The following is a 23,780-nucleotide window of genomic DNA, read 5'->3' as shown; positions in this document are numbered from 1 at the left end:
GAATGCACCAGTTATGTGCTATTAGATGCAAAAGTGAAATTTATACGTAACTTAGTCCGATGCTGCCAAAAATAGACTTATTATATTTTTACCTTCCTCCTAACACCTCATCCAAGTTACCAAATGTTGGCGCTGTGTGTGTGGATGCATTAAGCTGAGCTGTGATGACGTTATGACCTTTGTGTTGAGTGAACAGTGAAGTGTTCCAAGCTGGGTTTACCGCTACCAGAAGGAATTAACCATTTTGCATTTTTGCAAGGGCGTGTAGGTAGTAATGTTACACATTCCCAATTCCTAAATTCAAACAACCATATCATTGAACTTTGACAGAAAAAATGATTTTATCTTAACTTTTATGATGTTTTATACCTTTACAAAAGCATCAAAAGATCATTTGGCCCCTGCCGTAGTTTTGGCCCTAAACATCCGCATAAAGCAGGCTTATTCAACTGCTGACCCGCGGGCTACATCCGGCCCGCCAAAGCTTTTCATTCGACCCGCCAAACATTACACAAATAGGCTTGATGAAGCCATTAAAGCATGGGTGTCAAACTCTGGCCCGCGGGCCAAATTTGGCCCGTCGTGTAATTTAACTTGGCCTTTGAAGCGATATCAAATTAACACTAAAGCTGGCCCGCCGATTATATATTGTCGCTGGCTCACCGCTAATTCTAATACTTGCCAACCCTCACGGTAGTCTCCGGAAATCGTCACGTCTGCTTTTCAGCCAGTCCAACGAGTGCTGGCACAGTCACATAATATGTGCAGCTTCACTGTTGATGAAGTATGCGTTGCATTCACTCGTGTGTGCGTACAGAAGCCGCACATTTCTTGTGACTGGGTCTGACCGATGTTAGAATGGATGAAAAGCGGACGTGACGATAGCTTGTAGAGTACGTTAAAGGCAGTGCCTTTAAGGCACGCCCCCGAGACTGTGGTCCGGGTGGACGAGATATAATGGCTGATAAACACCTTCGTTCGATAATGAAGGTTGCCTCAGCTCAAAGCCTGAGCCCCGACATTAATGAACTAGCATCCAAGAAAAGATGGCAGGTATCTGGCTTGGGCACATCAAATTAGATCAGTGTGTTGCAAACTGAGCAGTTTAAAGTCCTGAATGGTTGGTTTATTCATTGTTATTTTATTTTCAAATTTATTAGCCTGTGGAAAAAGTTAATGTTGATATATACGTCAGGAGGCTGCAAATAGAAAAGAGGCATTCAATTTTTATTTAAATTGTATTTGATATGCCATTGATATTTTTTAATTATTATTATTATTATTTGAAACTGGATTTTTATTTTTGCATAAAGTTATATAAGCCTTGCTTGTTCAATATTCAATGCAAAACTTGTTTGGGTCCCTATTAAAAGGTTATTTTGTTCAACCTTGGCCCGCGGCTTTGTTCAATTTTAAATTTTGGCCCACTCTGTATTTAAGTTTGACACCCCTTCTTTAAAGGGTTGCTCTTGCAGGCAGTACTCCTGCCACCCCACAGGGGGCAACAGCAAGGCATATGTGTCACAATAAAGCAGCATTCTGAAAAAAAGCAATATAATTGCAAATATCGGATTTTTAACAACAGGACAACAAAGGGTGAATGTTCTGCCACGAGCAAGTGCGCGAGTCATTGTTTCCTGTCGGACCTTTTAAGCGACAGGCGGCGGTAAAATATTTTGCCATGAATTGATTTATGTGGACCCCAACTTAAACGAGTTGAAAAACTTATTCGGGTGTTACCATTTAGTGGTCAATTGTACGGAATATGTACTATGCTGTACAATCTACTAGTAAACGCTTCAATCAATCAATCAATCAAATCCACTCATGTAAGCTCCATCACAAAACTTAGTCAACTCTTTGTAAGCAGATTTTGTGTAAAAATATATTTAGTTTGTTTTGTGTTGAAATTGATGACTTTGTGATGTATTTTGTATTTGTGTTTTTATGGTCTGAGAGTAACTCTGCCGATCAAAGCTTGTTTAATACATGTAGCGCTAAATTTGACCTGTAGAGGGCAATAACGCTAAATCTTAGGTTTAATTGTGTGCAATGTTTGATGTGGATAATGTTTAATTTCTATATGCGTAATTATTTGTAGTTTATAGTGTGAATGTATTAGAACTAGACTTTCTCTTTTATTTATGTACAATACACAATGGACATTATTTATGTAAATTACACAATGGACGTTATACTTTTGCAATGTTTATGTTGTGTTTATATTTTCAGTCTTACAAACCTAATTTAAGGAAGAGGTGTAAAGAAATAAAACTGAGGAAGGAAAATAATTCAAAAGAAGTAACATGTATCCTCAACAAAACTTCTGGAGCTTCTGTTTCTTCATGATCAATCCAATCCATCCATCCATCCATCCATTTTCTACCGCTTATTCCCTTTTGGGGTCGCGGGGAGCGCCAATCCACTTTATTTATATAGCACATTTAAACAACAAAATGTTTCCAAAGTGCTGCACAACAGTATTAAAAACAATATTCAAATATTATCCTTACCTCCACCAATGACTAAATAAAAACAAAAAATAAATACATATAGAAACAAAAAATAAATACATATAAAACCAATATAAAAAACAATATAAAATAAATATGATTAAAAACGATTTTAAAGGGTAAAACCAATTAAAACAGTACATAGAAATCAAAATTTTAAAAACACAGAGGACAACTTTGGGACGCACATAATTTTGCAATGGTCCCAAGTCAGTGAAACTAAAACAGCAAAAACTAAAATTTCCGTTTTTCCCTCATTCATTATTAAAAAATTTTGGGCTAACCAAGCCTTGACGTCGCATAGACAGTTGAGAAGGGGTGACAGGGGGCCGTGGCCTTTTGAAATCGGCATATAAATTTGGCAGTCGTCTGCATAAAAGTGGTAAGGCACTCCATGCCTCTTAAAAATCTCTCCAATCGGGAGGAGATGATGTTAACTATCTGTCTCGCTGCACACGCTGGAATTGAGTAGTGAGGGCAGAATAATGAATTTATTGACAGTGGGGTGTGAAAGCCGATGTGTTTACTTTGTAATTAAGTTAACACAGTCTGGAAGGAATATAACCTGCGGCGGCATTTGCTGACAAAACATCTACATTATGATATCTGGCCCCTGAGCCCTAGTGCTCTTGAAACTGCGGCCCTCTTCATTATGTAGTTAAATAGGCCTGGCATAGAGTGTGTGAATGTGTTAAGGAGTATTGTTTTTGCATCTAATAGTTATCACTCCACTCTTTCGAAATAAACATGTGGCTTTAATTTAGCAGGTGAAGAAAGCACGTATGCTGGTCGAAGGGAAGAGTAGCCCTAAGAAAAATAACTGTAAATTATTGATCAAGCAGCTGACTTGTGTCCAGCACTGAGCACCTTTTAACCCAGAGATGAGAGTCTTTGTAGGCCGGTGGGCTCATAACTTCTCAGCATGTGTCACATCCCAGGAGTTAAAGCAAACATGGTGGAAAGCGCAAAGACGGGCAAAGGGGGACAGGGTTAGCGAGGAGAAATAGAATGCCAGACAGGGGCCGCTGGTGCTGAAAGATGGCAATGGAAGTAAGGCAGGAGTGTCCCCGGTGACCACTTCCTGGGTCACAGAGCGTGACCTCCCCCATCTGGAGCCAATCACTCAATTCTTGACAACTTCCTGAAACACCTCAACCGATTTCCTGCATCCCACTACGTTCTCTCAAACAGCTAAATACTTTCCTCTGTTTTGTTTTGTGCCTCTGAATGGGTTTAACATTATTGGCCTCATGCCTTGTAAGATATGTCGATTGTAGGGCTGGCAAAAATAACGAGTTAACTCATGTGGTTAATCGCAAAAATGTATTGCATTAATCATGTGTATATAGAGATTAATCACACAATTTATTTTGACTGCACATGCTCCTTTAGCTTAACCGCGGATGGTTACCTGAAAGGTGGTACGGGTAGTACTACGGTCAGTGCAAAGATGAGTGAGGCTACAGCTGTGACCGCTGGAAAATTTTACTTCAAAATACACCCTGACTAGACATTATATACAACGATTTTGAGTATATAAATGTAGTGCTTTTAAGTGGCATATATATATATATATATATATATATATATATATATATATATATATACCGTATTTTTCGGACTATAAGTCGCAGTTTTTTTCATAGTTTGGCCGGGGGTGCGACTTATACTCAGGAGCGACTTATGTGTGAAATTATTAACACATTACCGTAAAATATCAAATAATATTATTTGGCTCATTCACGTAAGAGACTAGACGTATAAGATTTCCTCGGATTCAGCGATTAGGAGTGACAGATTGTTTGGTAAACATATAGCATGTTCTATATGTTATAGTTATTTGAATGACTCTTACCATAATATGTTACGTTAACATACCAGGCACGTTCTCAGTTGGTTATTTATGCCTCATATAACGTACACTTATTCAACCTGTTGTTCACTATTCTCTATTTATTTTAAATTGCCTTTCAAATGTCTATTCTTGGTGTTGGGTTTTATCAAATATTTTTCCCCAAAAAATGCGACTTATACTCCAGTGCGACTTAAATATGTTTTTTTCCTTCTTTATTGTGCATTTTCGGCCGGTGCGACTTATACTCCGGAGCCACTTATACTCCGAAAAATACGGTATATATATATATATATATATATATATATGGACACACCTTCTCATTCAATGCGTTTTCTTTATTTTCCTAACTATTTACATTGTAGGGGGACGGTGTGGCGCGGTTGGGAGAGTGGCCGTACAAGCAACCTGAGGGTTCCTGGTTCGATCCCCAGCTTCTACCAACCTAGTCATGTCCGTTGTGTCCTTGAGCAAGACACTTCACCCTTGCTCCTGATGGGTCGTGGTTAGGGCCTCGCATGGCAGCTCCCGCCATTAGTCTGTGAATGTGTGTGTGAATGGGTGAATGTGGAAATAGTGTCAAAGCGCTTTGAGTCCCTTGAAGGTAGAAAAGCGCTATACAAGTATAAGCCATTTATCATTTATTTAGATTGTCACTGAAGGCTTCACAACTTTGAATGAACACATGTGGAGTTATGTACTTAGCAAAAAAAGGTGAAATAACTTAAAACATGTTCAAAATAGCCACCCTTTGCTCTGATTGCTGCTTTGCACACTCTTGGCATTCTCTCGATGAGCTTCAAGCACACCTGACATCTTTAAGATGTCAATAAACTTCTCAATCAATCAATCTATCAATCAAAAACCATTTCAGGTGACCACCTCTTCAAGCTCATCGATAGAATGCCAAGAGTGTGCAAAGCAGTAATCAGAGCAAAGGGTGGCTATTTTGAAGAAACTAGAATATAAAACATGTTTTCAGTTATTTCACCTTTTTTTTTGTTAAGTGCATAACTCTACATGTGTTCATTCATAGTTTTGATGCCTTCAGTGACAATCTACAATGTAAATAGTCATGAAAATGAAGAAAACACATTGAATGAGGAGAAGGTGTGTCCAGACTTTTGGCCTGTACTGTATATATATATATATATATATATATATATATATATATATATATATATATATATATGAAAATAAGAATTACATGACAAATGTTGGACTTAAATCTGCATTCCTAACTCTGAGTGAAGGGAAACAATAACATATTGAAACATCAAACTTGTAAAGTTGAAGGTTTCAACTTTTTTCCATTGCAATAGTGGCTTTGAGGTCTCAAAAACTCCCCATCCAAAGCAATCATAAAGTAACATGTAATAACTATAGTTGTGCGAAGATAGTGCACTGGATATTAGATAAAAATGTTACAACATTTTGAGCAAAAAAATGTAGTGCATTCAGGGAGCCTACAACATTTAAAAAAAAATTCCTAAATGACATTCTGACAACAAAATTGCATTTGTGTCCGAATATTGGGGTCTTCAAGTTCATTTAAATTAACATTCCTGTGATTGTGAGTACCGTATTTTTTGGACTATAAGTCACAGTTTTTTTTAGAGTTTGGCCGGGCTCCAGTGTGACTCATAATGTTTTTTTCTTTTTTTATTATGCATTTTCGGCAGATGCGACTTATACTCCGGTGCGACTTATACTCCGAAAAATACGGTAATAATAATCTGATTTAAAAAATACATTATTTGACAGCACTAGTGTATTGCAAATAAAGCATTGTAAAACACTGTTCAGAGCTGACTGAATAAACAACTAATTATTAACCTTGTGCACATTAGCGGTATGATTCCCCGCACATACTTATTGCTGCATCTCATCACATTTCCCTATTCTGCTCACACACTTACAATGATGCATTTGTTTTTTTCATCTCTTGCTACCTGAAATCTCCTCATGTCCCTGGGGTTCCCCGCCGTCTTCAGACAATTCTGGTTGCATTTCAGGAAAAACTTCAAGAAGAACCTGCAGAGGTAAATAAGAGGACACATGTTTGTAGAACTATAGCAAGTAGGAAATCACAAGCCAAAAATGTGTATATGATTAGTGTGCTCACAAACAACACTTGAACAGTCAAAGGAGGCAATCATTATTTTTCAGCTGCAGTCATGGTGGGTGCAGGTTTCCGTGGGTGTTCATGCAAATCTATCTGATTATGGCTCTGACATCAATCCCGGCAGTTAGGTTTATTGTCTGTTCAGTCAATGCTATTTAAAGTTTGAACCTAGTGACGAGAATTGGAAGTACAGTCCGCCGAAAAGCTTTGGTGTGTTTCAAAGTAAACTACAGACAGTGATGTACACCAGTGGGCCCGAGGGAACGCGGTATCCCACAATGCCATATTTGAACCGCCACATGGGAATGAACGGGGATGCGAAGTCGAGAGAATGGAAGCTGGCGATAGAGGCATGGACATAGAGTCTGTTGGTAAGTACATGTGTCTCATTATGTATGTAAGATTACTTTGAATGGGAAAGACTGCAGAAGCAGAGAGGACTGCTGATAGTGTCTGTTCCACCAGAGGAAACCTGGGGAAAAATATGGAATAAATCGAGGAAGAGGGGAGACTACGCAGAGACTTCAAATCCCAGGTGTATGCAGTTCGGCAGCATAGCTCGCTGCCATGGCAACGCAGCTCTGCCGCAATCCCAAAGTCCCTACGCTGAGAGGCGATGCGTAGAGAGGCTAACAACATGAACACATCCTATAGCACTGGAATACAGGAAGAAGAGAGCCTTCGCAAGGTTAGGAGCACATTGGGAATGGGGGAGGGTTTATGCCGGGGAAAGAACTCATTAGTCTTCAAGTGATGTACAATTAGTCAGATATTGAGAACCAAAGCAAAGTAATCCTTCAGAAGTCCACTTTCTTTTAAAGAGAACAACCTATGAAAAACACGCATTAATGCTGCTTTGGCGACAATGGGCCCTGAACTTCGAATACTCCTATCAAATTCTAATCTCTCCTCACAAATTATTCTTTAATCATACTCTGCAACTTCCTCCCTCCTGAGCACAACATGGTCTACATTTCTCTCCAGTTGTGAATACGATATTTCTTGATTTTACACTGGACAAATAATATTATTGTTGGCAATCAGTCATAAAAATGTATGCGTGTCATGAATCTGACTTTGGGCTAAGTGCAATAAATCTGCAGGTTTTTCTTGTTCTGAAGCATGAATTAGCGTGACTACAATAAAGTTTAAACATTGTGATTTAATGTGTGATTTATTAGTGATTGTTGTGATACAATAAGGCAGGGGTCAGCAACCCACATTATGAAAGAGCCATATTGGACCAAAAATCTGTCTGGAGCCGCAAAAAGTTAAAAGCCTTATGTAAGTGTTATAATGAAGGCAACACATTACGGAAGTGTCATAGAGGGTGAGTTAACTCCTGTAAATTACTGGCTTAAAACTACCAAAAGTATAGATGTGTGTGTCCAAGTTAAAGGAAAGGACAGACTGTCTTCTTCTAATGGATGTTTTACAATATTTGCAAGCTGGGTAACATTTGCTGTGGTCTGGAGCAACATGGTAACATTTGCTGTAGTCTGGAACAACATGACACACAATCAGAAATGCAGCCAATATTACATACGGATAATATGTCATTAGACATTCAAATATAAACCCAATACACAGAGGACATAAGTAAAGGAAATTAAATTAACTCAAATATACCTACAAACGAGGCATAACGATGAAATATGTACATACAGCTAGCCTAAATAGCATGTTAGCATGGATTAGTAGCGCTCCACGCAAGTCAACAACATCAACAAAGCTCACCTTTGTGCATTCACGCACAGCATAAAACGGTTGGTGGACAAAATGAGACAAAGGAGGAGTGGCATAAAACACGTCTTTCTGTGGCAGCGTCAGAGAAAGTTGTACATGTAAACAAACTACGATGAGTTCAAGGACCACCAAAATGAATAGGACAAAAAGCATAAACACAAACGTATTAAACAGTGGGCTCTCTAACAATTAGGAAGGTTTGTGTTATGTTTGTCATCCTAAAGAAACATTATTAAAACAACAAATATATTTTCCCCACATCTTTTTCCATTTTTATACATTTTTGAAAAAGCTCCAAGGAGCCACTCGGGCGGTGCTAAAGAGCCGCATGCGGCTTGAGAGCCGCGGGTTGCTGACCCCCGCAATAAGGGCTAGGATTAAATAAACTATGGGCCTGATCTGCTATGGGTTTGTGTGTATTGAAACACGAGCAAACTTGGTAGCACACGAAAAGCTGATCTATTAAACTTGTATCCGGAGAATTGCGTCTCTTAAGTGAACAGAATAAGGAGTGCAATCTGTCTTCATGAATAGTGAAGTGAAGTGATATTTATACAGCACTTTTCTCTAGTGACTCAAAGCTAGACTAGGATGGCGGAAGCGGGGATCGAACCTGGAACCTTCAAGTTGCTGGCACGGCCACTCTACCAACCGAGCTATACTGCACCATATCATCTGAACGCCCACAATACAAGATGCAAATTTAATTATTTAGCACACACAGTGTGATCTGACAAGACTAAAATTCATTTGTAAGCGTTATTTTGCGTCCTTATTTTGCACATCTGAAAAGTATTTGCCAAATGACACAGCTAAGCTGGCTGTGAGAAAGGATGCGATAGCGTAGCAGCTCCGTCCTATGAATGCTTGTCTACATGTACTGTTTAAAATTTAAATATTAGACATATCTTTTATTCAGAAATATAACTAAATTTTATTCTAGCTGCTGCATGACTTAAAGGGGAACTGCTTTTTTTTTTTTTGGAATGTTACCTATCGTTCACAATCATTATGAGAAACAAGAAGACATACGTTTTTTGTTTTGTTAGTTTTTTATTGTAATTTGTAATAATTGTCTCGTCCTAGGTGGCTATCAATGCAGCTAATGGGAGCAATCAATTCTGCCTCTAAGTCACTTAAAAAAATGCATTCAAAAACCGCCGACAATACTTCATTTACGTTCCGTATCATAACCAAGCCGTAGCGACATTGTTATTGGTAGAGCGAACACAGAGGAACTCCCTTTCGAGCGTAATAATACATTGTCTTACGACGTCATGATACGGTGTTAGCCAAAAGTTAGCTACGGCAAGAGGTAAGCTAGCTTCTGCGTCAGCAGCTGAATGGCTTTTGAGTTTATGATGCACAACACAACGCGATGGGAAACCAATCCGTACTGACTGAAAAACATGAACAATCATATTACACCGTGTGAAGTATTAGCCCGCATTTCATGTTTTGTTTGTACACAGCTAGCTGGACAATGTATGTAGTTGTACTCACAATAACATGGTGTGCTGCATGTACCATGATTAATAATATAGCGACTCACTCGATGGACAGTTGTGCGTTTGGTCCAGCTGGCCGGGGACATTTTTTCCGATTGAGGTCGGGGTAAGCACTCCATTTATGTCGAGATAGCTTAGCTCCAAGTTACACATTCACAGCGTCAAGTCACGTCGATTTCATTCTCTCGGCTTCTGTCTGCTCCAACGTTCCAACGATTGAGCCTCTTCTTCTATAAGCAGTAGTTCATCCTCCGTATATTCAGCTTCAAAAATATATGTTTGTGAATCCTCATTTGTCCAAAAAGAGTCGTCTTTGTTCTCCGTTACTAAGTCTGCCATTTGTTGCCGGAAGTTGGAAGTGCGTTGCTATGGAAACGGAAATAAATGCGCCAAGTAAAGAAGTTTCGTAATGTATAAATTGAACAAAATACAGTAAATATTGTACATATTACATATTGTTATGAACGTGTCTGTTACTACATTATATATAGACTTGCAGTGTGTATATAAAACATTGATGGAGGGTTTTGCAGTTCTTTTAGAGGGCTTTGAAGTCTAAAATGGTGACTCCCGTTAGTCGCATCTTGCAAGCGTTGTTTTATCATCTATAAAATCCTTAAAAAAAAGGTGTGTTCTTTTCTCTAATAATGATGTTGAATAATAGGCAAAATTCCCAAAAAAGTGCAGTTCCCCTAGACTTAAAGGCCTACTGAAACCCACTACTACCGACCACGCAGTCTGATAGTTTATATATCAATGATGAAATCTTAACATTGCAACACATGCCAATACGGCCCGGGTTAGCTTACTAAAGTGCAATTTTGCAAATTTTGCGCAAAATATCCTGCTGAAAACGTCTCGGTATGATGACGTCTGCGTGTGACGTCACGGATTATAGAGGATATTTTGGGACAGCACGGTGGCCAGCTATTTAGTCGTGTGTTTTCATCGCAAAATTCCACAGTATTCTGGACATCTGTGTTGGTGAATCTTTTGCAATTTGTTCAATGAACAATGGAGACAGCAACGAAGAAAGCTGTAGGTGGGAAGCGGTGTATTGCGGCAGGTGTTGTGCCGGATAACGCACCCCCGCCGTAGAATGCACCACCTGACTGTTGTGCCGGATAACACAGCCGGTGTTTCATTGTTTACATTCCCGAAAGATGACAGTCAAGCTTTACCATTGGTCTGTGGAGAACTGGGACAACAGAGACTCTTACCAGGAGGACTTTGAGTTGGATGCGCAGACGCTGTACCGTGAGTACGCATGCAGTTGCGGCTTCCAAACATTTGATCGCTTGCCCGTACGTGCGTGCCGCTATGTGCATGTCACCTACGTAACTTTGGGGACTTTGGGGAAATATATGTGCTGTATGAACTTTGGGGAGGTGAACGGTACTTTGGGCTGTGGGATTGAGTGTGTTGTGCAGGTGTTTGAGTTGTATTGGCGGGTTATATGGACGGGAGGGGGGAGGTGTTTGTTATGCGGGATTAATTTGTGGCATATTAAATATAAGCCTGGTTGCGTTGTGGCTAATAGAGTATATATATGTCTTGTGTTTATTTACTGTTTTAGTCATTCCCAGCTGAATATCAGGCCCCACCCGCCTCTCACAGCATCTTCCCTATCTGAATCGCTCCCACTGCCCTCTAGTCCTTCACTCTCACTTTCCTCATCCACAAATTTTTCATCCTCGCTCAAATTAATGGGGAAATCGTCGCTTTCTCGGTCCGAATCGCTCTCGCTGCTGGTGGCCATGATTGTAAACAATGTGCAGATGTGAGGAGCTCCACAACCTGTGACGTCACGCGCATATCGTCTGCTACTTACGGTACAGGCAAGGCTTTTTTTATCAGCGACCAAAAGTTGCAAACTTTATCGTCGATGTTCCCTACTAAATCCTTTCAGCAAAAATATGGCATTATCGCGAAATGATCAAGTATGACACATAGAATGGACCTGCTATCCCCGTTTAAATAAGAAAATCGCATTTCAGTAGGCCTTTAAGGGGCTGATTCACTCTAATTCCGTTGATGCATTCTGGTGTTTTTTAATGGTGTTTGTTTTGTCATATAAAGAAGATATCTTATCAAAATATCTCAATTGTTTGAAAAAATTATTGCAATATGGGTTAGGATTCGGAGTGCACACTAGCAGTTAGTGCCTCTCCCATGAGCGCACCTTAGGCACGCAAAAAAAAAAAGTTTTGTTGTTGATGCACTGCAGGACTGCTTTTAAAATGCCCATAAAAAGTGCTACCGTATTTTCCGCACTATTAGCCGCACCTAAAAACCACAAATTTACTCAAAAGCTGACAGTGCGGCTTTTAACCCGGTGCGCTTTATATATGGATTAATATTACGATTCATTTTCATAAAGTTTCGATCTCGCAACTTCGGTAAACAGCCGCCATCTTTTTTCCCGGTAGAACAGGAAGCGCTTCTTCTTCTACGCAAGCAACCGCCAAGGTAAGCACCCGCCCCCATAGAACAGGAAGCGCTTCTTCTTCTACTGTAAGCAACCACCCGCCCGCGTAGAAGAAGAAAAAGCGCGCGGATATCACCGTACGTTTCATTTCCTTTGTGTGTTTACATCTGTAAAGACCACAAAATGGCTCCTACTAAGCGTCAGGGATCTGGTTCATGAAAAGACGCAATCTCTCCATCCACACACGGATTACTATTTCACAGCAACTGATATTCCTGTGAAACGCACTGTGGATACAACGGGAGCACGTACGGTGAATATTCGCACCACAGGGAATGAGAAGTCATCCTTCACTGTGGTTCTAGCTTGCCATGCTAATGGCCAGAAACTTCCACCCATGGTGATATTCAAAAGGAAGACCTTGCCAAAAGAGACCTTTCCAGCCGGCGTCATCATAAAAAGCTAACTCGAAGGGATGGATGAAGAAAAGATGAGCGAGTGGTTAAGGTAAGTTTAAGTTTACGCGAAGAGGCCGGGTGGCTTTTTTCACGCAGCTCTGTCCATGTTGATATACGTATGTTTGTGATTGCACATTTGCGTACATTTTGGGAGTGAACAGAGTTGTTAGAACGCTGGTTTTTAATATATTATTAAAGTTTGACTGACCTATCTGACTGTTTTTTTGACATTCCTTTAGCGCAGTTAGATGCGGCTTACAACACCGGGCGGCTTATAGGTGGACAAAGTTTTGAAATATGCCGTTCATTGAAGGCGCGGCTTTTAACCCAGGGCGCCTTATGGTGCGGAAAATACGGTACATATCTGCTGCTGGTTTGAAAACACAGCAAAACGCGACAGGTAAGAGCATGATAGGACATATGCGCAGTAAATGGAAGTGTCTCTGTGGTGAAAGCCGTGTAGTACAAGCAAAAACCTCATTTACCATGAATAGGGCGGTTTGCACCACTTTTCAATTGCACACGCAACACACCAGCTAACAGTACGTGCTATTTTATTGTTTGCACACACTGTTTTGTGCATGGTATTTGGATGTTGGTACAGCTGGCCCTATGTTTCTTCCTACTCCTTTTTGGATGAGTTGAATTATGCGGCTGTAAATATAGTATGTATTTAATGTAACCATGTTCCAAATACGGTCCCTCCAGGAGTCCACGGGCTACTTTTGTGGTTGTAGCGGCCAAAAATCCCTAAATTTGCGGCATCTTTTTTACAAAGTTGTGGCAACAGTTGTAAATACTGTCTCTTTAAAATCTATTCTTAATTGCCTTACCCTGGATAAAAAAAAATTAAATATATAAATGCATGTAAACTAGGAAGCGAGGATACCAGTGTGTTGATAAATGTGTATATACTACATTACCGAGAAGGCTTAGCACCGATGACAGGAACAAGAAGTAGGTCTGAGATCGGGGGAAGACAACAATTGTGTTGTTTCAGCAATAAAGAGTTAGGAATTGTTACATGTTGTTGTTCCTGCTTCGTCTATACAAGAAACCAACATAGGTTTTGATTAGACAGTTAAAATACATTTTTAGCCAAAATGTGCAGGGAAGTTGCGGGCTTTGGACAAAGTTGAAAGGCCGCTCATTATTTGCAGGATAGGTTGACGTTGCAAATTACTGGAAGAAATGAAACATATCAAGAGAAGAGTTAAAAATGATAGTTTTCTTTTGTATTACAGTATTAAGAAAATAAAGTTGTGATATTCCAAGGAAAAATATAATATTCATTTGAGAAATAAGCTCTAATATTATAGGAATATGGTTTCAACATAAACCTAAACACAGCAGTGCTAGGGGTTGAGAGTCATTTAAAAAAAAAGGCCCTCAATTTTGGACAACCCTGTGTCCAAAATTTTAGAACCTTTTTTTGACATTTGAGATCGAAATTAAATGGTGACTCTAAATGTTAAATCTAAATACAAATATTGAATCTAAATGTAAATGTTAAATATAAATGTTGAATAATAAATTAAATGTTATATCAAAATTGTAATTATAGATTTAAATGTAAATGTTAATCTAAATCTAAATCTTAAATGTAAATGTCAAATTTAATTTTAAAAGTTAACTCTAAGTGTAAAATATAAATATAAATATTAAATGTTAAATCTAAATGTAAATGTTAATTATATATGTTAAATAGAAATGTTAAATGTTAAAAAATAGAAATGTTAAATCTAATGTAATTTTTTAATTGAAATATAAAATGTCAAATCAAAATGTTGAATCCACATTCTAAATGTTAAATTTAAACATGTCGCCAAGTGTAAAGCTAAATATTGATCCGCATAACATCCATTCATCATTAAATTATTATTTTTGTCATTACAGTATGACTTTTTTCTCATTTTATAATTATAACTTTTTTTTTTTTTGTCTTTTCATTATCCTTGTGATACTTGGACTTTATTTTTCTTGTGTCACTATTGCTTTTATTTCACTGTGGGTTTCTCCAGCGTTCCAAAATGATGCAGCAGAGATGCATGACAACGTAATGTGCAGGAGCTCTGCCTTAAAGTTCATTAAACTGTTGTCACTCATCCCGCCAGTCAAATCATTAATAGAAAGATTGCTTATGTCTAAGTCAGGCTTTGCACACTTTATGAGGGCCCTTGACCTTGTTTGTTGACTTATTCTCGTCAGTCTTTGTTTGTATGACACCAGATGCCTCACATACAAACACATATTCACATGCATGCATACACACTCTAATTCAGCGACACCCCCGCCTTTGTCTCGTGCCCCACCCTTCCCCAAAAAAAACCCATTGAGTCAACTTTTCACCCCCCTCAGTTCGGACGCACACAGCTGCAAATGCTGAAATTAAAGCGAGACATTGACGCATATATTAGCATGCATTAGTTGCTTTCCCCTGCCCACTTAACATGCAAATCTCCCAGCCCCGTCGCCTCGCACCTTCTGCCACACATTCATTTGCTGAATTATAATTAGACTAATCTTGCATAATTAATAAGAAGTCGAGGACCCTCTGTTTTTTACCCCCTCCTCTATTGTGGCTACAAAAGTTTAATATTGCTGTTGTTTGTTTTTGTTTTGGTAATGTAATACACCCACACACCTCCCCATCCTCAAGGAAGAGATGAAGAGGAGAACATAGAAAGCATGGAACGTCATGCCATGGGGGGATTTGTTTTTTAAAAAAGTGTATTTTTTTTAGTACAGTACATATACTGAGAGAAAACATTAATGAAAACATGAAGACAAATAATGTTTCACTATTGAAAATAAATCATCCAGAATTAAAACAACCAGCCAGACTTTCAAAAAGTTGACACAAACAAAACAAAGACAGAAGTCTTAAACCGAGGGATCACTTTCCACTGTGGAACCACAGGGAGTCTGGTTTTTTTCTCTTCTGTCTTCACTTCTACATCTCTGTTAACCCCTTTTGTCTGCATCTGTTTCAGTTCCCAAGACTAAACACAGGCCTCGCAGCATGCGGGCGACTACGCGAATGGTGACAACTTGCTCAACTTAAAAACTACAACAATCAGCCTTTGGAAGCGTAGATGTAAATGTGCTATTCTCCTTTCCGCCGGGACCCTGCGTTTCACATTTCTTGTCCATTGGGGGCATCTGTTGCACATAATGGGAACACACTGGGCTTTACATATGGGCTTGATCATGACGGGTGCGCTTACGCAGCACAAGACCTCCAACAAAATTTTCATAGGCATTCATCAACGCTAATCTTTGTTGACATAAACTGCCTTTTCACACGGATGTAAAAGACATCCCATTAATTGAGCGCTGTAAATGAACATTTAGTCGTTGCAGCAACTGTTGAGGCATGTGATGCATTTAATCCACTCCTTACGATATTATGGCCAGTGTGTTACGTGTTATCACACTTGTAGTCTGATATCTTACACGTTAGCTACTTCTCTTTGTTTATAATGTTTATAATGTCTATTTTCTATTTCCTGCTGGAACTACTCTCTATTTTATGCTGCTGCTGTCACATATACTGTATATACTGTAATATTGTACATGGTCATTGGTATATATTGTATATATGTTATTGACATAATATAATATATCTGTATATATATTATTCTGTACACATATTATGTGTATATATTCGTACATATGTTAGATTTTTTATCGCTATATTAGTCTATTTATACCTGCATTGTCCTTTCCATCCTTACACTTTCCATCAATGTAACTGAGCTACTGTGTTGAACAATTTCCCTTGTGGATCATTAAAGTTTGTCTAAGTCTAAGTCTAAGTCTAATACTGTCTGGACTAAAAGGCCCCGTTTACACTAAGCCGGATAAGGTTATCCAGGGTAAATCACACCTAACCTTATCCTTGTCCACACACAACAATGCCATTGTTTAACGTCAACTGGGCCTTAGTCTAACAAACAATGCTCAGTTAAGCATATCCTCCTGAGAACCAGCGTCCTCTGCAATGTTTTTTTTTGGTTTTGTCACAGTTAAACATACTTGGGAAAAAAAAGCTAAACACAAAAGTCTACAGGAGAAGACACTGCATGGTTCTTAGGAGGATATGCATCCAAAACATGGGTTTCATACTATCATGGAACTTTTGTTTCTATGGCAGAATCTTCACCGTCTGACATTTTATCAGCTAAATCAGTGGCTCTTAACCTGGGTTCGATCAAACCCTAGGGGTTCGGTGAGTTGGTCTCAGGGGTTCGGCGGAGCTTCCGCCGCGGAGGTCAAGACACACCCGACTCATCGTTTCAATAAAAACTTGTCCTAATCGGCGTATTATGGATACCCCCAAATTTTCCATCTGATTTGCAGGTGTGTAATTTGTTGTGAGTTCATGCACTGTGTTGGTTTTGTTCTTTGAACAAGGTGATGTTCATGCACGGTTCATTTTGTGCACCAGTAAAAAAACATAACTGTTTTGAATTTGGAAAAAAAAACATCTTATTTTTCACTAAAGAAGGGTTCGGTGAATGCACATATGAAACTGGTGGGGTTCGGTGCCTCCAACAAGGTTAAGAACCACTGAGCTACAATGCATAAAGACATCAAAAGGAGATGAGCTGCACTGATGACTTCACTGAACTATAATGACCAACAACAAGCACTTTGTTGAAAAAAGCCAAAACCGTGTATAGAGAGAGTATGTACAACTCGGTTTCAGATGATCTCCTAAATCCTATGTGTCAAAGTCAAGGCCCGAGGGCCACATCCGGCCCTCGAATGAATTATCTATGGCTCCCGGGATGATATTTGATTGGCATTAGAACCGGCCTGCAGGCCACAGCTGCCTGCTGCTGTTTGGCACACACCAATATGTGGTTTCCTGCTGACCCCACTATGGACTGGACTCTTACTATTATGTCGGATCCACTATGGACTGGACTCTCACAATAATATTTGGGGGGGGTACCCAAATATGCGGTCCTCTCCAAGGTTTCTCATAGTCATTCACATCGACGTCCCACTGGGGTGAGTTTTTCCTTGCCCTTATGTGGGCTCTGTACCGAGGATGTCGTTGTGGCTTGTGCAGCCCTTTGAGACACTTGTGATTTAGGGCTATATAAATAAACATTGATTGATTGATTGATTGATTGATTGATTGATTGATTGACCAATACTCCATCAGTGTTAATAATAATAATTATAACTGGGATTTATATAGCGCTTTTCTAAGTACCCAAAGTCGCTTTACATGTAGAACCCATCATTCATTCACACCTGGTGGTGGTAAGCTACTTTCATAGCCACAGCTGTCCTGGGGTAGACTGACGGAAGCGTGGCTGCAATTTGCGCCAACGGCCCCTCCGACCACCACCTATCATTCATCATTCAATTCACCGGTGTGAGTGTGTTGGCGCTAGGAATTTTCAAAAAGGGGTCCCAGGTACCCCATCAAGTCATAAAAATGGGGTCCCACAGTACATTTTTGTGGTCCCATATTTGTGTAACCGTTTTGAAAACAAATGATAAATGTATGCATTATCCTGTTATATCTCACATTCTATATTGTGTTTTGGAAAAAGGTTGTCATAAACGCTACTTAATTCATTCAAAAAAATAATACAAAAGATAACACATTTGTATGCATATGTAAATGAATTCAGTTATAAACATTCATTCACTTTCTTCTTTCCTTCATGGATCTAAACTTTACCGCTGCCGGTATTTTTATTGTAATATTTTCAAAATGTGTTTGTTCTATTTTGGCCAAAGTAAGACAAAAAAAACAATCTGAAGTTGTCTTTATTTTTGTCTTTTTATTTTAATAGTCTGGCCCGCGTGTGCACAGATTTTCTTCCATGCGGCCCCTGAGCTAAAATGAGTTTGACACCCCTGTCCTAAATAATTGGTCAAAAGCCCCTCACGTGACAACAGGGCGCCATGTTGGACACCAGTTCGTAGTCGCCACTAAGCGACACTGCACTTCCTCATTACACATTTATTTTAATTGAGGAGTTTTTTGCCGCGTAAACATGGCCTGTTGTGCACCAAGGGGACGCTCCACTCGCCAAAAATGCAGGAAGCATTTGCATCGCATTGAAGAAAATAATGGAAAGTAAAGGTTAGCCGGGAAGGCTAGAGTGCCAATAAATAACAACAGTATCTCAGTGTTTTTCAACTTTTTTTGTGACAAAAGCACATTCTTTTCATTACAAAATACGGAGGCACACCAACAGCAGAAAAAGTAAAAAAATTAAACTCCACCAGGTCGTCGTGCCTTATTCTGAGTTTCTTGGTGTTTTCCTTTATGTAGTGCTTTAGTTCTTGTCTTGCGCTGTTATTTTGGTGGCCCTTCCTGTTTGGTTGGTATTTTCCTGTAGCAGTTTCATGTCCTCCTTGAGCGCTATTCCCCGCACCTGCTTTGTGTTAGCAAGCAAGACTATTTAAGTTGTTGCTATCCTTCTTTGTGGGGACATTGTTGATTGTCATGTCACGTACGGATGTACTTTGTGGACGCCGTAAGTTTTTGCTGTCGTCCAGCATTCTGTTTCTGTTTACTTTGTAGCCAGTTCAGGTTTTTCGTTTTGCATAGCCGTTGCCTTTTCCTTTCGTTAATTTTTGGTTTAAGCATTACATACCTTTTTACCTGCACGCTGCCTCCCGCTGTTGTCTGCATATTGGGATCACAACAAACCATCCTCGTCTCACCCGACACATTCCGACTTCTCCAAAGCAATTAACTACCTGCTGCCACCTACTGATATGGAAGAGTATTACATAGTTACCCTGCCGAGTTCTACACAGCATGGACACTAAGCAACGGCACATTATGTGTAGATTAGAATTATTGATTTGCAAAAAAATATTTATTGGACCAATTAGGTGAAGTTGCATAATTTCCCACGGCACACCAGACAATATCTCACGTAGTGTGCCGCGGCACAGTGGTTGAAAAACACTGCAGTATCTTGTGCGAGGTTAGCAAGCATACATACACATAGGAAACCTGCTATATCTCACACTCAATAACAGTGAATTAATACACTTTGCCTGACAAAACTTTGCTTCAAAATTGCACCTTTTCTCCATGTGTCACCAATAATAGAATATAATTAGAGATGTCTGATAATATCGGCCTGCAGATATTATCGGTCGATAAATGCGTTAAAATGTAATATCGGAAATTATTGGTATTGTTTTTTTATTATCGGTATCGTTTTGATTTTTTTCATTTTATTTTTTTTATTTTTTATTTATTAAATCAACATAAAAAACACAAGATACACTTACAATTAGTGCACCAACCCAAAAAACATTCCTCCCCCATTTACACTCATTCACACTCATTCACACAAAAGGGTTGTTTCTTTCTGTTATTAATATTCTGGTTCTTACATTATATATCAATATATATCAATACAGTCTGCAAGGGATACAGTCCGTAAGCACACATGATTGTGCGTGCTGCTGGTCCACTAATAGTACTAACCTTAAACAATTAATTTTACTAATTTTCATTAATTACTAGTTTATATGTAACTGTTTTTATATTGTTTTACTTTCTTTTTTATTCAAGAAAATGTTTTTAATTTATTTATCTTATTTTATTTTATCAATTTTTTTTAAAAGTACCTTATCTTCACCATACCTGGTTGTCCAAATTAGGCATAATAATGTGTTAATCCCACGACTGTATATATCGGTTGATATCGGTATCGGTTGATAACGGTATCGGTAATTAAAAAGTTGGACAATATCGGAATATCGGATATCGGCAAAAAGCCATTATCGGACATCCCTAAATAGAATAGAATAGAATAGAGAAGAAGCCAATCTAATCCAAACTACACGTATAAATGTTCTAGTAAAAAGCAGCATTAGTTCAGTATTCAAGTTAATATAGTGATGATACATTCATAGAGACAAGCAGACAGCAAAACCTATAAAAATTATTCAAAAGATAAAAGTAAAAGCACAAACATACAGTATGCAGCGCAGTGATTACAAACAATACATTGGAGGCAGACACCACAGTTGACATACTTCAAACAAAATATCATAATTTCTCCGTAATTGTTGGTCCAATGAGGGTAATATGTTTATTTTTGGGTGTTGTGTATTTTTTAATGTTAATTGCACCATCGGGAGAGTGTTAGACAGCCTGCTGGTCGCTAAACACTGCATAAACATAGCGACGGAGTGCATCAAACATGGCAAAATATACAAAATGGCCCTAAAGTTATACTTTGACCAAATAAAAGCATGTTTTTTGTAAATTTATGAGCTGGAGTATGTTTAGAATTATATTTAGATTTATTATTCTTTATTTATTTCGTCAGGAAAACGACTGCAATCGTTGGCAACGGTTGTTTAGTTGTCCATACTCTCTTTAAACACGGCTCTGAAAAAAGCCAGGTATGTTTACCTGCTGTATTTACATTCCTGGGGTTGTATTTAATATTTTCACTCAATTATCACCGCCTGGTTTTGCATAATATCAGTGTTTTGGTGCAATCTATGTTCACACTTGACTAACTTAAGACAAGCGTCTGCATGCAGGCCGACCGAGACCGTCTAAGACAGAGGTGTCCAAACTTTTTTTTTTCCACTGAGGGCCGCTGACTGAAAAATGAAAGAATGCAGTGGCCCCACTTTGGTACATTTTGTACTGGGGATGTTCTCGTCAACATTTTTGGCCTTCGATCCCGATCCGATACTTTGACAATAAATCATAGAACTGAGAATGTTTTATAGCATGTAACTAAAGTGAATAGAGCTTATTTGTATTAAATTTATAATTACTTTGTATTTTAAAAATCAGATGATGTATCAATCCCTCCCAAACATAAAAAGAAACATACATTATTATTTGAATTCAAAAAACAAATTGTTAGTAGAATAATTGTTAATATTATTATTGTTTTGCTTTTTTTTTTATTCCGTTCGAGTTAATACAATGAGCATTGTAGCGGACATCTGTTTTACTGTCTATACGTGACAAGAAGGGACAGCAAACAACAAGAAATGCTAATCTAAGAACTGGAAGGTCTGATTAAAAACAAACTAAGTTGTAACCATTTAACTTTTTGCTTTCTGTCCCTCTTCTGTCTGTCTTTTCTCCTCTGGCTGCCTGCTTTCTGACTGGAGCCATGATTCTGCGTCACTTGGGGCGGCGTGGCTCAGATGATAGAGCGGCCAACCGGAAACTTGAGGGTTCCCGGTTGGAATCCAGCATCTGGCATCCTAGTCAATGCTGTTGTGTCTTTGGGCAAGACCCTTCACCCACCTTTCACCCAGTGCCACCCACACTTGTGCAAATGTAGCTTAAATGTAGAAAATGGGTTACTCAATATAAAGTGCTTTGAGTCATTAAAGAAAATATGCATATAAATATAATATGTAATTCACTTAGGACACCGTGTGTGATTAGTAGCGATGGGACTTTTTGGGTACCACACAATTTAATTTCAATTCTTGGGGGGACGATTTGATTCGGAATTGATTATTGATTCCACATGATTCTCCTAATACATCATTTGGCCTATAAATTGGCTGCTGATGCGCAGTTTTGGTCCATTTTTTTAATTTTATCTACAAAAATCGCAGAATGTTAATCAACCTAGAAAAAAATATATAGCAACTCCAACCCAAGCCCAACTTTTACAATACTTAGGATATAAATTTACAAAGCAATTGAGAAGACATACAATGCTTCTTAAACACAATAATAAAAAAGGAGGGGGAAAAAAACATATGAGAGTAACAGTGTCAATAATAATAATAATAATAACAATAATAATTGTTTTATGTTTTTAATCCAAAAATAGTTTGTTGAATTTTATTTTAATTTTTTTAAAATTGGAATTAATAAAAATTGCGATTTGGATAAGAAACCATTTTTGTAGCACCTCTAATGATTACAAGATGCAATAATAAGGGTGGAATAAACCATTTTGCATTTTTTTGCAAGGGTTAGTAGTGTCAGACTCTCTTAATTTGATTAAAACACACTTGTATTTTTTTAATCCTTTTTTTATTCATTAAAAAAAAAACAAAGTTTTGTATCAAAATGTATTTTCTGGTGACATTTATAATATTGGACAAGTTGCCACCTTATCACAGGTTCCAACATGGAGGTTTTTTTTTATAAACATCATCCATCCATCCATTTTCTACCGCTCATCTCTTTCGGGGTAGCGGGGGGTGCTGGAGCCTATTCCAGCTGCATTGGGGTGGTACACACAGGACAAGTCTCCACCTCATCACATGGCCAACACAGATAGACAGACAACATTCACACTCACATTCACACACTAGGGCCAATTTACTGTTGCCAATCAACCTATCCCCAGGTGCATGTCTTTGGAGGTGGGAGGAAACCGGAGTGCCCGGAGGGAACCCACGCAGTCACGGGGAGAACATGCAAACTCCACACGGAAAAACCCCGAGTCCGGGGATCGAACCCAGGACCTTTTTATTGTGAGGCACATGCACTAACCCCTGTTTCACCCTGCTGCTTGCTACAACCAACATATTTACTTTATATTTAAATTAGATTAAAAAAAAAAAGTTTAACTTTACAAAAGCTTTTCTCAAATAGAAAATAAGTTAATCTAACAAAAGTGACAAATTGCAATATGCCATGTTTTTGTGTGCTTGTTGATTTCTTATCAGGCAACGGAAAAAAACTGTACAAAATGTGCTATGTGATGACATCTCAGGCAAATTGAGAAAAAAATCATGATTACGTAGTTTATGTCCAGTATCTAAAGCAGAGGTGTCAAACTCATTTTAGCTCAGGGGCCACATGAAGGAAATTATATTTCCAGTTGTGCCGGACTGGTAAAATCACGGCAAGATAACTTAAAAACAAAGACGACTTCAGGTACATTTTTTGTCTGTTTTATACCTGCATTGTCCTTTTCCATCCTTACACTTTCCATCCTTTGTAACTGAGCTACTGTGTGGAACGATTTCCCTTGTGGATTATTAAAGTTTGTCTAAGTCTAAGATTGTTTTATTTTGTTTTACTTTGGCCAAAAATAGAACAAGCACATTCTGAAAATGTACAAATCGCAAATAATCCTATTGACAAAACCCTTCGAATTCCGACGGGAAAAAAAAGTTTGCGGTTTGAAAAACACAAGGAACTTAGACTT

At 38.6% G+C, this 23,780-nt stretch overlaps 1 protein-coding gene across 5 annotated transcripts in view; it reads right to left on the bottom strand.

Moving 5' to 3' along the window:
• Positions 1-23,780, bottom strand: part of ebf2 (EBF transcription factor 2) — a 121,334-nt gene that overhangs the window by 22,030 nt on the left and 75,524 nt on the right. For all 5 annotated transcript variants that reach the window (XM_061986304.1, XM_061986306.1, XM_061986308.1 and 2 more), the window contains exon 7: positions 6,318-6,399. In XM_061986304.1, the coding sequence (XP_061842288.1) occupies positions 6,318-6,399 (82 nt within the window). The remainder of the gene's footprint in view (positions 1-6,317; positions 6,400-23,780) is intronic.

This window comes from Nerophis lumbriciformis, linkage group LG12 (assembly GCF_033978685.3).
Source record: "Nerophis lumbriciformis linkage group LG12, RoL_Nlum_v2.1, whole genome shotgun sequence".
Classification (NCBI taxonomy): Eukaryota; Metazoa; Chordata; class Actinopteri; order Syngnathiformes; family Syngnathidae; genus Nerophis; species Nerophis lumbriciformis.
The sequence above is the reverse complement of the archived record's forward strand: the minus strand, read 5'-3'. Positions and strand labels throughout refer to the sequence as shown.